The following is a 13,964-nucleotide window of genomic DNA, read 5'->3' on the forward strand; positions in this document are numbered from 1 at the left end:
ATCCACACTCGGGTGGCGGTGGGCTGGTGCCATTGGAGGAGACTATCACAGGGCTGACACATAGAGACAGACGACCACGCTCTCATACACTCCTACGGGCAATTTAGAGTCACCAATTAAACCTAAGCGCATGCTACACCACCGTGCAGACCGAATCACTATTAACTACACTTAAAACATTTAAACATAGAGTAGTTTAATATTGTTGGCTACATGGTGACGATACAGTCATAGGTAGAAAAAGTAGCATCACTTCTTATCGCGCATAAAAATTCCAACATTTACAACAGCATTTGAAGGCAGCAGTTGGTCATCTTCAAGATATATTCCATAGCAGATAAACAAGGAGATTTGTTGATCTGTAGCTACTTTTTCACTCTTTTATTTTATTTTTTAACTCTAACTCTGTTTTTAGATTGAGTTTTTATTACTATTTTATTGTTTTACTGTTTTAGTATTTTATTGTTTTCATTTGTTTTATTCATAACTATATTTGTGTATGTTTTTTATTGTATTTTAATAACTGTACAGCACTTTGGTCAACTGAGGTTGTTTTTAAATGTCTATAAATAAACTTGACTTGACTTGACAGTCATATAGGTGCAAAAAGTAATCGAAAATAGCATCACTTCTTATCGCACATAAAAATTCCGACATTTACAACAGCATTTGAAGGCAGCAGTGTCAAAAGGCAGAAACAGCATGCCGAACTCCATCCGAAATATCAACATTTAAAGCCACCTGGGTTTATGGAAAATTATCCTCATCTATATCACATTTAACACTCTTTTTAATTCAGTAATAAATCCACCATGCAATTGAAATGTTGTGACAAGATACTAGCTTATAAAACTGCTGTCTGAACGTGTTATCTTCAACGTTGATAGCATGCCACACGGTAGCTATCCACTGGTGAAAAATGTCAGATTTCTATTTAATTTAGACGTCTGGGTGGATAATATATATGCCGAATTTACCACAAGACCCTGGTGGTTTCTACATAATGTTGGTCATCTTCCAGATATATTCCATAGCTGATAAACAAGGTGATTTGTTTATATGTAGCTTATTATTAATGGAGTCTGGCCTAGCCAGTAGGGGTCCTGTTAGGGGTCGTACATCAACCTGTCCCCCAGCCTCCTGCATCCTTTTACAGCCTCCTGCATCCTTTTACAGCCTCATAGATAGATAGATAAATAGGCATACTTCAAGCAATAAAATATAAAAATACAATAAAATACAATAAAAAATAAAGTGTCTAAAGAAGGAGTATGTATTAAGGAGTGGAATGGAATTCCAGTGCAGAATAAATATGAATATACAGTATAGAAATGTTGGTGCTATGAAACAAATAAGGTGCAATGAACAGTGTGCATAAAAAAAAACACATAAAGTGCATAGACAGTATGTAATGAACCAGTATTTATTATATAGTATTATTATTTATAACCATTATTTGTTATTGTACAGTGTTTTGATGGCATGTGGCAGGAAAGATTCTTTATATCTGTCCCTATGACATCATCACTTCACTGATAGCGTCACAGTTTGTGGAGCTAATGTGTCACTTTTATTACCTGTGCTACAACATGCTAACGGCTAGCTAGCACCAGCCGTTAGCATTAATGTAATGTTAGCATGGCTTATCAAACGGCTAGGTGAATTAGCTTTACCTTGACTCCGCGGAGGATCCGGACTCTGTCCTCGTCATCCACACCGAAAGACACTTTCCTGGTCCTGCTCTCTCCTGAGCCCATAACGTTACCTTTAACAGTGATTAGCTTTAATGGTCACCTTGTTTAGAATGATGTTACTAGTGGCGTTAACATGAATTGATGTCAGTGTGTCCACTCCAATGACAGATGGGATCAGGGTTGCCACGTTCGCTTTAATCCATCCCCCTTTGTGAGAAATCAAAAAGATTATTGTTATTTCCTATTTCCTATTATTTTAAGAATACAGTGGGAGTTTCTTCATATTTTTTCCTGACACAGTTTCTCTGCATGTGTGTTACTGGTGCATTTAAGTGAAATGGGAGAATGGTTGAATCCCTTGCTTAGGTTACTTATTTACAGCCCAACCTGGCAACCCGCATGTCATATGCTAAAGTACCGTTGAATGAATTAACTGTCAAGAGCCAATTATATACTGCTGTATATGCCATGCAAACTGTCATACATACATAAATAAATACATATATACATAAATATACACATAAACACATACATACATACTTACATACACACATATATACATACAGCACATACATATATATCTATGTATGTATGTGTTTATGTGCATGTATGTATGTATGTATGTATGTATGTATGTATGTAAACATAAACACACACATACATATACATACATATATATACAAATAAACACATACATACATACATACATACATACATACATACATACATGCATACATACATATACACATAAACACATGCATACATATATACATACATACATATATATATATATATATATATACACTTATATATATATATAGACACGTACATACATACATACATACATACATACATACATAAAAACATGGATACATTTAGAGTTTATTTGTTCCATAAACATAAGCTTAGTCAGCGTTCACACAGATCAATGTTTACTGATGTTTACTGTTTATAAATACAGAAAACAGAAAAGGAAAACACAAACAACCTTCAAGAGACATTCAGCTAACTTTCCATGAAGAGACAAATGGAAACAGGATAAATGTTACCATCAAAGACTGACAAATCACAAAGCAAATTTATTCATAATTCTTGATTTTTTTTTTTTTTTATACAGTTTTTGTAAACAAATTATATCATGATTAAAATGATCCCGTTTTGCAATGCAGTTTATTGTATAATAGCATAACATTATGAAGCATTGTTTACCTCGTGGTTGAGAATTTATTGGTGATATCAAACGTTCTGAATTCTCGGATTCAACTGATAAAGAAAAACTAGCTCATTTCTGATGAGGGAAGTCATTTTTTCACAACACAAATGCACCATTTTGGGAAAGTTATTAACCAATGTCCACTTTTTTTAACCCTTTGATGCACAACATGGGGTATAAAGTGACCCAACAGAGTTTTTATGTTCTATAAATGTTTGCATTAAATTATTTTCATCATTCAGTATTCCAGGTTTTCCTCAATTAGTTTGTTTTTGATCATCATACATCGTAATTTTATGTTTTCCTTTATTCATTTTTTTAACAAAATCCCTTTTTGTGTCACTACTCTTCTAATGCACAACATGGGTCAAAAATGACCCATATCCATTTTGTAGCTAAGTAGCTTGCTAAGCTAACTACTTAGCTAACTTCTTGGCTAAGTGGCTTGCTAAGCTAAGTACTAAACTTACTTCTTGGCGAAGTAGCTTACTAAGCTAACTACTAAGCTAACTTCTTGGCTAAGTAGCTTGCTAAGCTAACTACTAAGCTAACTTCTTGGCTAAGCATTTAGCTAAGTAGCTTGCTAAGCTAACTACTTGGCTAACTTCTTAGCCAAGTAGTTGGCTATGTAATAATACAAAATATTTTTTTCTTCATGAAGTATGAGGGGCAAACTGGAAATAATCATATGTTGTCATCAAAAACAAGATATTTAAAGCATACTTGGAATATTCAATCATAAAATAAGTTGATATCAAAATATAGAGCACAAAAACACACAGTAGCATTTAATAATTTGGGTTAAATTAATTTCCATTCAAATGTTTGAAAGAAAGCAGAAGTATTTAGCTAAGTAGCTTGCTAAGCTAACTACTTAGCTAACTTCTTAGCCAAGTAGTTAGCTATGTAATAATACAAAAACTTCTTAAATAATGATCTGTTGTTGTCAAAGACAAGATATTTAAAGAACAATTGGAATATTCAATCTAAAAATAAGTTGATATCAAAAGATAGAGCACAGAAACACACAGCAGCATTTAATAATTCGGGTTAAATTAATTTCCATTCAGATGTTAGAAAGCAGTAAATACAAAAGTAAAAGGACAAGTTTATTTTGTTAAACACCCAAATAATTTCTATGCATGGAAAGTATTAAACAATAGATGTTCCAACATGGTCTCACAGGAGTCCGTGAAATAGGCACGGATTTGCTTAACTCAAAAATGCATATTGCATAATAATTGCATAAATGCAATATTTAGAAAATAAAACATATATTTCTCGCTAGAAATGTGATCAAAATCCATTTTTATGCAGAAACTAAGTCAAAATATTGATGTTTTCACTAAAAATGAGAGAACTGTCCGCCATGTTTTTTGTTCTGACCGCCGACCTCACGTGACCTTGAAAGTCACGTGACTTGGAACAAACCAATAGGAACAAATATCCATGGAATAGCCACAAGATATGACTGTCATTAACTTGCATTGTAGCGAAATCCGTGTCAGTTTCACGGAAATTTGAGTTATTCAGTGGCTATTCCATGGATTCCTGTGAGACCAGGTTCGATGTTCACATCCCGCTGTTCAGTGTGATCCAGGACTCTGTTGTGTTCGAGTGTATACTGAAAGCTGGGAAAACCGGCTCCCTGAACACAGCCCTGAAGGTGTGGAGGTGCTGCCTGCGCCCTTTGGTGTTGTGGAACATTAAGGTCCCCGCCTCGTAGTCCAGGGCCACCTCGACCCTCAGGGGGGGGCTGGTGGTGTCCCCCAGGGCCATGTTGGAGGACGACTGGCACACTGTCAGCTTGTTGTTTTTCCACTGCAGCCTCCAGGAAACGGAGTTGTGTCCTAGACGGCTGTGGTCGCCACGGCGAGGGATGCTCTTGTAACACACGCCCAGCGACCACATGCTGTTGGCGCCCATCTCCACCACCCAAACGTGCTCCCCGCTGGAGAAGCCCTGGCTGCAGAGGACCTGGGGGGCCGTGGTGAAACGCTCCGGGTGGTCCCCGTAAGGCTGCTTGCTGGGGCTGAACTTGACGGTGCGCAGGTCGTTGGAGATGATGAGGCTGGGGTGGGCCGTGCTCAGGTTGAAGCTGAGGTCCAGCGGGTACAAGATGACCTGCAGGGAGTCCAGCAGGCAGGTCATTTTGTAGCGGAAGTCTTGGGATTTGAGGCCTTCCTGGAGCCGCTTGGTGTTGAGCGGATCTTTGGAGGGCAGCGTGGAGGGCATGGTGACTGTAGCAGCTTCTCTCAGCTTGTGTTCAATCAGCATGAACCTGCAGAGAACAACAAAGTCCTGAGTTAAGTTCCTTATGAGCTGTGTCACATGTCTTTACTTATGGAGGCTGCAGGAATGCACAGACATACAATGTGTGGTCTGGTCTGTTTATCTAATATTTTATTGGTGCTAATAGCTTGTACACTGTAATAAATTATTCTGTAGTCATTTCATTTTACGTATCACGTATATTTGATAAAATGTATTAAATATAATAATTAAATATATTAAATATAATAATTAAATATAATTATTAAATTATTATTAAATATAATATAATTAAAATAATTATTAAATTATAATATAATTAAATATAATTATTAAATACAATTATTAAATTATTAATAATTATTAATTCATAATTAATAATTATTACATTATTATTAATTATTATTAAATTATTATAATTATTATTATTATTAAATTATTATTATTATTAAATTATTATTAATTATTTATTATTAAAATATAATAATACAATATATATATGTCCTTGATTTTGAGGCAGTTGTTTAAGTAACTTTAATATTAAAATGTTTGTGTTTGAGATAGAATCTACTTATTTTGTCCACATTAAATATAATCTTTATGTGTATGTAATTCTAAATCAAGAGAATTTTGAATGAATCCAACACAATTATTAGTAGATTTAGTCCGTTTTTAAATGAATTTAACACTTCCTGTTAAGTTGTTATTAACTCAACTTGTAACGTAGTTAGATTTAATTAATAATATTGCGTGCAATCTGTTGCCTCAGTTTTATTGAGTAGCTATTGTTTATCTTTTTTAACAGTGTAATGTATGTATTCATTTGGCACATTTTTTTATAATAGATAGATAGATAGATAGATAGATAGATAGATAGATAGATAGATAGATAGATAGATAGATAGACTTTATTTATCGCAAACTGGGAAATTACAGGGTTTTTTTTTTAGTTTTTATTACTATTTTATTGTTTTAATGTTTCTAGTATTTTATTGTTTTCATTGTTTTTATTTATTACTATATTTGTGTGTGATCTTTATTGTTATTTATTAACTGTACAGCACTTTGGTCAACTGAGGTTGTTTTTAAATGTGCTCTATTAATAAACTTTGACTTGATTTGACCTGTACCTGTGTATGAACATGCATGTGTCCTCCTCATTGAGAGCCTCCGTGGCGATCCTCTGAGCCTCCACTAACTGCTGCTGCTGCTCTCCGAGAGCACTCAGGCCGAGCTGCCAGCTCTTCCTGCGCTGCCCTCGCTCCTCCTCCAGCAGCACATGCAGACGCTCCCTGTACCTGAACACAACACAGGACGGCACATCACAGTTAGTATCAACTTGGCAGCAAACAATGTCAGAATGATTTTTCTGTTTGTTAATTTTTTCATTAAATTTTTTTTCTTTTACATGTCAGGGAATAAAGTTTTACATGACTGAATATAACCCTCTATGGTACGGTGTTGCCCCATTTTTGTCCTGTCAAATTTCTACAATGCATGTTTTTGAGTGATGCGAAACTTTAAAAAGAGGGAAGAGTATAGGGAACCAATAGCAATGGTTTAATTTGTCACATGACCTCCAGGCGGCCATATTGAAACACTATTTTGCAGACTTTTCTACAGTGGCCCTGAGAGCTCACAGCGCTGCAAAGACCACAACACAACAGACGTGTTTCCAGAGGACACTTAAAAGTGATGCACACGTCTGGACACGCTTGTGATATTATGATATTTAACGTTAAAATGATCAATAGCGTGCTAGCATTAGCGGGCTAGCAAGACCAAGACCAACTTGGTGCCGTTGAGAGAGACCAACTAAAACAAGAATCATTAATTTATTTGATTTGTTTAACTCCAATGTGATTGATACTGGCTAGTGGTATATATTGTGTTATATCATGAAAATATTATTATCATGAAATAACCTGAAAATTTCTCTTGCCGGTCTTGATCGCCGGCTAACGTTAGCATGCTAGCGATCGTTATCACGAAATTTGTTTAATTTACGGTAAAATACCAGCAGCTGTGGTTGCCAGAATTTCACTGTAAAAAATAGAGTGAGTGGGTTTCCTATTGTAACTTTTAATGTAAAAATCTGCAAAATTTAGACTGAATAATCCTGTTATTTTAAAGGGTTATTGTGTTTTTGTGACATTATGGTATTTATCCATTAATTTTACATACATTTTTTAATATAATACATACAGTTTAAGTTTGAACTATTCCTTTATTTACGGTAATTAAGTGTCTACTACGGTGATATACAATTTTTTATTTTACGCCCCATTTCTGATGCTATTTGACAGTGTTTTACTGTAATTTCTGCAAACATTTTTTACAGGCAACAAACCCCAAAAACACTCTAAACATGTTTTTCCTAACTGGAATCATAATGCGTACCATAGAGGGTTAATGAGATAAACTTTAATCTCGTCCAGTTTTAGAGCTCTCCATGAACAATATCACTTTGGGTGAAAAGTTTTCTGGCAGTCTACAAATGCTGATGAACTGCATTCATCACATAAAATGATCGGTATCTGTAAAGTCTCTGGCTGATCCTGCTCGTCAAGCCTTAAGATGAACTACTTCTGGTAATCTGGTCCCTGTACAGGATGTACAGTAAATCCTGCTGTGATTGACAGCACACACATAAAACCTGTGGTTTACAGTAAAGGGAAGGTACTAAAAAAAAGTTCAAGTTTCAAAGGTGTTAATATCAGTGGTGGAGGAAGTATTTAGGTCTCTTACTTCAGTAAAAGTACTAATACCACACTGTGAAACTACTCCACTACAAGTAAAAGTCCTGCATTTAAAACTTACTGAAGTAAAAGTACAAAAGTATCTAAAAGTACTCGTTCTGGATCCACTCTGATTGTTTTATATATTCTAAATATATTATTAGATTATTTGTATTGATGCAGTGTTTTGTTTTTGTAAAGGTATGGCTGATTTAAAGTATTTAATATACTGTTATGAGGTTTAATTAAAAAAAATGTTTTTCATGTAAAAATTTCACTCTGAAAAGTAACTAAAGCTGTCAGCTAAATGTAGTGGAGTAAAAAGGTACAATATTTGCCTAATAATGTAGTGGAGTAGAAGTATAAAATTACATAAATTTAAAAAATTCAAGTAAAGTACAAGTACCACAAAATTGTACTTAGGTACCGTACTTACTGTAGGACACAATGAAGAAATTGTGGAGATATAATAAAAGAAATTCAGAAAAAAAGTAATGCTGCATTTGCTTTTCCTTCAAGTACATTCCTTCGACTACATTATTACAACACCTGTCTCAGTTATGATGTTTGTTGTTGACTCTAAGTTGCGCTGCCCTCTAGTGGATGTTTTGCTTAACACAGGGGTTCCCCAGGGCTCAGTGCTGGGGCCCCGACTATTCACTATCTACAGTACCTCTCTGGGTCAGATTAAATCGCTCACATGGCTTCTCATATCTCTGCTATGCAGATGACACTCAGCTCTATCTGTCATTTGGTAAATGGTAAATAGAGTGTACTTATATAGTGCTTTTATCCAAATCGCTTTTACACTACAGACTGCCTACCTTATTGCTGCCCTAATGGCTCTTATTGCACTAGACCTTGATTGTTTCCCTTTTTTCCTGTAAGTCGCTTTGGATAAAAGTGTCTGCTAAATGACTAAAAGTAAAGGTAAATGTAACATCAGTGCCATCAAAAAGGATACAGGGAAGTAAGTGGGCAGTGATGGTTACATTGTTTGAAATGGACATATCTATTTTTGTATGTAAAGGGATGATAAATTAGGCTGTAGACGGTATGAACAAACAACCTAGAGCGACATACACAAACATAAAACCCCGCACAAGTCATCAGATTCGGATCAAAATGTTGCAAAATCCTGATAGGTGCATCAAAGTCACGTCAAACCTGTAATACGAGGACAGAGAGAACAAAGGAGGCAAAACTCTAATGTGGAACAACCAAAACAAATTGTGTTTTCATAACATCTGCCTCAGGACATCATATTTTAGGACATATTGCTTTTATATCAACACCAGAAGGGCACGTTTAGTTTATTACCTGTCCACTAGAGCAGCCATGCTGTCCATGATAGAGACGGCCTTATTGACCACTTTGTCTCCGATCGCTTCAGATGCTCCTTGGTCCACTGCTGTCCTCTGGAGGAGACACTCAGTCATCTGCAGCCTGCTGGAAACCACCTGCAAACACACAGTTCACACACAGTTAACACACATATAACACACATTTAAAACACACGTATAACACACATATAACACAGTTAACACACATATAACACACAGTTAACACACATATAACACACATATAACACACATATAACACACATATAACACACAGTTAACACACATATAACACTAATATAACACACATATATAACACACATATAACACACAGTTAACACACATATAACACTAATATAACACACATATAACACAGTTAACACACATATAACACACATATATAACACACAGTTAACACACATATATAACACACAGTTAACACACATATAACACACAGTTAACACATATAACACACATATAACACACACAGAACACACATATAACACACAGTTCACACACAGTTAACACACATATAACACACATTTAAAACACACGTATAACACACATATAACACAGTTAACACACATATAACACACAGTTAACACACATATAACACACATATAACACACATATAACACACATATAACACACAGTTAACACACATATAACACTAATATAACACACATATATAACACACATATAACACACAGTTAACACACATATAACACTAATATAACACACATATAACACAGTTAACACACATATAACACACATATATAACACACAGTTAACACACATATAACACACAGTTAACACACATATAACACACAGTTAACACATATAACACACATATAACACACACAGAACACACATATAACACACAGTTCACACACATATATAACACACATATAACACACAGTTCACACACATATATACATATATATATATATAAATAAATAAATAAATAAATATATATATATATATATATATATAACACCTGTAACAGGTGAGGAGGTGAGAGGAAAACACTGTGTGACTTTTGGGTTTGATGACTTCTCCTCAGCACACATGTCATTTAATATTAGTGTATAATCATTCACCTGGAACTGAATCTAACCATAGAGTCTAAAGCTGTCAGAAGTCATTGTGCTGTTCTCATCAGTCAGACAGTTTTTACATTCTTATCATTCAGCGTCTCAAAGCTCCGAGGCAGAGAGCCAGAGAGCCTCCAGACACTTTATTCAGTCTCACATTACATGTTGGTTAGCAGCGAGTTAATCCTCGTTGTTATTGCTCAAGAATCTGCTCTCTCTCTCTCTAAAATGTTCTCTTTGGTAGAGATACCTTATTCTGTGAATCCACTTCTTGGAAAGAACAATGTTTAAAATAATAATAATAATAATAATAATAATAATAATAATAATTGTGCATTATCAATTTATTATCATTATTATTATTATTATTGTTATTATTATAATTATTATTATTAATAATAATAATAATAATGATGATAATAATAATAATTGTGCAGTATCAATTTATTGTCATTATTATTATTATTGTTATTATTATTATTATTATTAATAAGGCGCCATATTTTACCGTAAAAAATAAATAAATAATAATAAAATAAATAAAAGAAACGCTGTTCTGCCATATATTTGACAAGAAAATACTTTATAAAGGCTGCATGAATTAAAGATTTCACCATTAAATATTACAGTATATTTCTGTTAGAAATATCGTGTTTGGTACATTTAACAGTGAAAAAAAAGTATTTTTACAAAAAATAAATGCAAAAATTACAGTGATGGCTTACATATATATTACACTATATTGCCATTGTATTTACAGCAATGCATTTCTTTTTAAAAACTGTGGGAAAAAAATACTGTTTTGGCTGATATATATAAATTTACAGTGTTTCATTATTACTGAAACTGAATTAACTCATTTATCATTTTACGTCTTTTACTGTCATGGTTTAGCAGTTTTTCACCGTAAAATCTACAGATATTTTTTTACAGTGTATTCTATTCAAATCAATATTCTAGACTTCTAGACAGTATGCCACAATATAATATGACCACAGAAAAATCTTTGTGAAATAAAAGTCTGGTTAAAGTAAATAAACCAGCAGGTTTACCTTGTTCCGTCCCTCCAGCGCTCTCCTCATCTCCTCCTCGGCGACGCTGAAGGTGAGGACGTCGTGGTCGTGGTGTTGTCCTTCTGTGAAACACGTGCTGCACATCATGGACATGTCGTTGGAGCAGAAATACTCCAGGGGTCGCCCCGGATGTTTGGAGCAGCCCTTCACCCCCAGAACCAGCTCCGTGTGGGGGTCCACCACCGTGTGAGACCTGAACGACTCCTTCTCGTTGTGCCTCTGGAAGTGTCTGGAAACAAAGTTAGAATAGTTTAGGACTTTTGATTAGTTGTAGTTTTAATTTGGTTGTGATTTTTGTTTTCAAATTCAGTTAGTTTTAATTAGTTTTTAGAGTGAGTCTGCCAGTTTTAATTAGTTTTTATTTTTTTGGAAAATGCTTAGTTTTAGTTTAGTTTTTATTAGTTTTAGTTTTTTTGTAATGGGGTATTTGTTGGGTGCGAGATTCATTCAATAAAGTCACAATACATGTTTCCTTTATTTCCTTTGTCTGATCCATCTCAGCCCCAGTAAGTTTATTAAGTCATAAAACCAGATAGATGAAATAGATTTCATATCAACCAAAAAGTTTTACAGATGAAATAAGTTGAAGAAAGATGAAAACTATGGGCAAATAAATATCAAAAATCAATGATTCAAATTTATTTTTTAATGAAATTATTCAAGTTAAGCAATTCAAATTCAAATATAAATAATTCAAATTCAGTTTCTGGTGGCACATATTTCAGCCCATAAAACGAAGGACACTTTCACTATAATTTTTTACACTGCAAAAAAAAAAAAAAAGTTCAAAATTTCAAGGCAACAAACTTCGATAAAATTTTAAGTTGGACAAGTAAACTAAATATTTTAAGTTTTGTTTTTGAGTTTGCTCAACTCTGAATTCAGATTTTTGAACTTATAATATTACATTGTAATAACTTTTAATCCTTACTTCTGCAATGTGCTGAATTGGCACGATTGTAACGCTGCTATGAAATGTCAGCTAATGTTGTGACCACAATTTTGAGTTAGCATTGATACGCTAATGGCTACTCTTGTAGCTGTAACAAGCAGCGCCGCTAGCATCAGTTAGCCGCTAGCATCAGTTAGCCGCTAGCTTTCGCTAATGACCGAATTTCACCGTTTTCCCGCATTTCTCAACAAAGAAATAAGACTTATCAGAACTATTGTCCCTTGTTGTGAACCCCAACTTAAAGATATTAGTAACAACAACTCACCAACTTGTTTTTGAGCAGACAACTGGCTTCCTTTGTTGTGCTAACTTACATTATTGCCCTAAATGTCAATAATTTATATTTCCAAGTTTTACCAACTTATATCACTGTTTTAGGCCAAAAAATACAAGTTGGCTTTTTTTGCAGTGTAGTTAGTTTTGTAACGACAAAATACAGTTTCAGTTAGTTAAAAACTCTTAAAACTCTTGTTTTTACTTTTATTTCAGTTAAAGAAAATGTTCAAGGTATCAAGGTATTATTATTATTATTTTTATTATTAATAATAATAATAATAATAATAATAATAATAAAAACAATAATAACAATAATAACAATAATAACAATCTTGCAGTATCAATTTATTATTATTATTATTGATAATAATAATAATAATAATAATAGTAATAATAATGCCATTTCATTCCATATTTTACCATAAAAAATAAAAAGTTTTTCCATCAAAAGAAACGCTGTTCTGCCATATAATTGACCAGAAAATACTTTATAAATGCTGCATAAATGAGAGATTTTACCACTAAATATTACAGTATATTTCTGTTAGAGATATGATGTTAAGTACATTTAACAGTCTTATTATCAGTATTTTTTTTACTCTACTTTTTACTTTTATTTCAGTAAATGAAAATGTTTTTTCAATCCTAGTTTTGGTTATTTCGTTAGTTTTCTTACCTGGAACACAGCGACACCTCACATTTGAGGCAGGTTTTGGTAGCCGGTGTCTGCTCATCGATACAGTGATCACAGTAGACCTCCATCCTCTCGGGCTGCTGCTCCAGCTGCAGGGTGGAGGCTCGGTAACCCTCCACGATGCTGCACAGTTTGAAGTTCCTGTGCAGGGAATCCAGCCCCTGGTACTCCAAGCGGCACTCTGGGCAGCGTTGGTCCAACTTGTCTACAGACTTGAAGATGCAGGCTCGGCAGTAGTTATGGCCGCAGGGCAGAACGACGGGGTCGGAGAAGAGCTGGAGGCAGATGGGGCAGCTCAGCTCGTGGAACAGCAGCTCCTCCGGCTTGGACAGAGAACACATGATGGGAAAGATTCTTTTGAGATCTGCAGATTATCTTCTTCTCTTGTCACAGACAAAACCTCCAACCGGTCTTACCACCTCCGCCTTCTTTCTGCCTCTTGTTTCCTCCTCCTCTCTAGTGGAGCTACAGGTGAGTCTGACAGGTGATACAGGCAGTATATATAGAGCAAACAAGGAAGTCAGCAGCACATTAACCCTTAATAGGGCACTCGTTGAAATACTTACAAATTTCAACCCTAGAGAATATTGGAGGATATTACATACAGTCAGAATGTGTA

General features: G+C 34.5%; 2 protein-coding genes across 3 annotated transcripts in view; both read right to left on the reverse strand.

Annotated features, from left to right (window-relative positions):
* Positions 1-1,861, reverse strand: part of chchd6a (coiled-coil-helix-coiled-coil-helix domain containing 6a) — a 107,410-nt gene extending 105,549 nt beyond the window's left edge. For both annotated transcript variants that reach the window (XM_059333783.1, XM_059333782.1), the window contains exon 1: positions 1,674-1,861. In XM_059333783.1, the coding sequence (XP_059189766.1) occupies positions 1,674-1,757 (84 nt within the window). In that variant the 5' untranslated portion in view covers positions 1,758-1,861. The remainder of the gene's footprint in view (positions 1-1,673) is intronic.
* Positions 1,862-4,479: 2,618 nt separating this feature from the next.
* Positions 4,480-13,686, reverse strand: LOC131971087 (E3 ubiquitin/ISG15 ligase TRIM25-like). Its single transcript, XM_059332387.1, has 5 exons — positions 13,328-13,686; positions 11,403-11,652; positions 9,237-9,376; positions 6,309-6,476; positions 4,480-5,188 (listed from the first exon to the last, which is right to left on the reverse strand). The coding sequence occupies exons 1-5, from the start codon at positions 13,684-13,686 to the stop codon at positions 4,480-4,482; spliced, it is 1,626 nt and encodes a 541-aa protein (XP_059188370.1).
* Between the last annotated feature and the right edge of the window lie 278 nt (positions 13,687-13,964).

This window comes from Centropristis striata, chromosome 5 (genome assembly GCF_030273125.1).
Source record: "Centropristis striata isolate RG_2023a ecotype Rhode Island chromosome 5, C.striata_1.0, whole genome shotgun sequence".
NCBI lineage: Eukaryota > Metazoa > Chordata > Actinopteri > Perciformes > Serranidae > Centropristis > Centropristis striata.

Excerpts from the sequence above, each read along its gene's own strand:
- LOC131971087 (XM_059332387.1), bottom strand. The coding sequence starts at position 13,686 with ATGTGTTCTCTGTCCAAGCCGGAGGAGCTGCTGTTCCACGAGCTGAGC. Across the intron at positions 9,377-11,402 it reads CGCTGGAGGGACGGAACAAG|GTGGTTTCCAGCAGGCTGCA; the intron begins GTAAACCTGCTG and ends GTGTGTTTGCAG. Across the intron at positions 6,477-9,236 it reads ATGGCTGCTCTAGTGGACAG|GTACAGGGAGCGTCTGCATG; the intron begins GTAATAAACTAA and ends TGTTGTGTTCAG.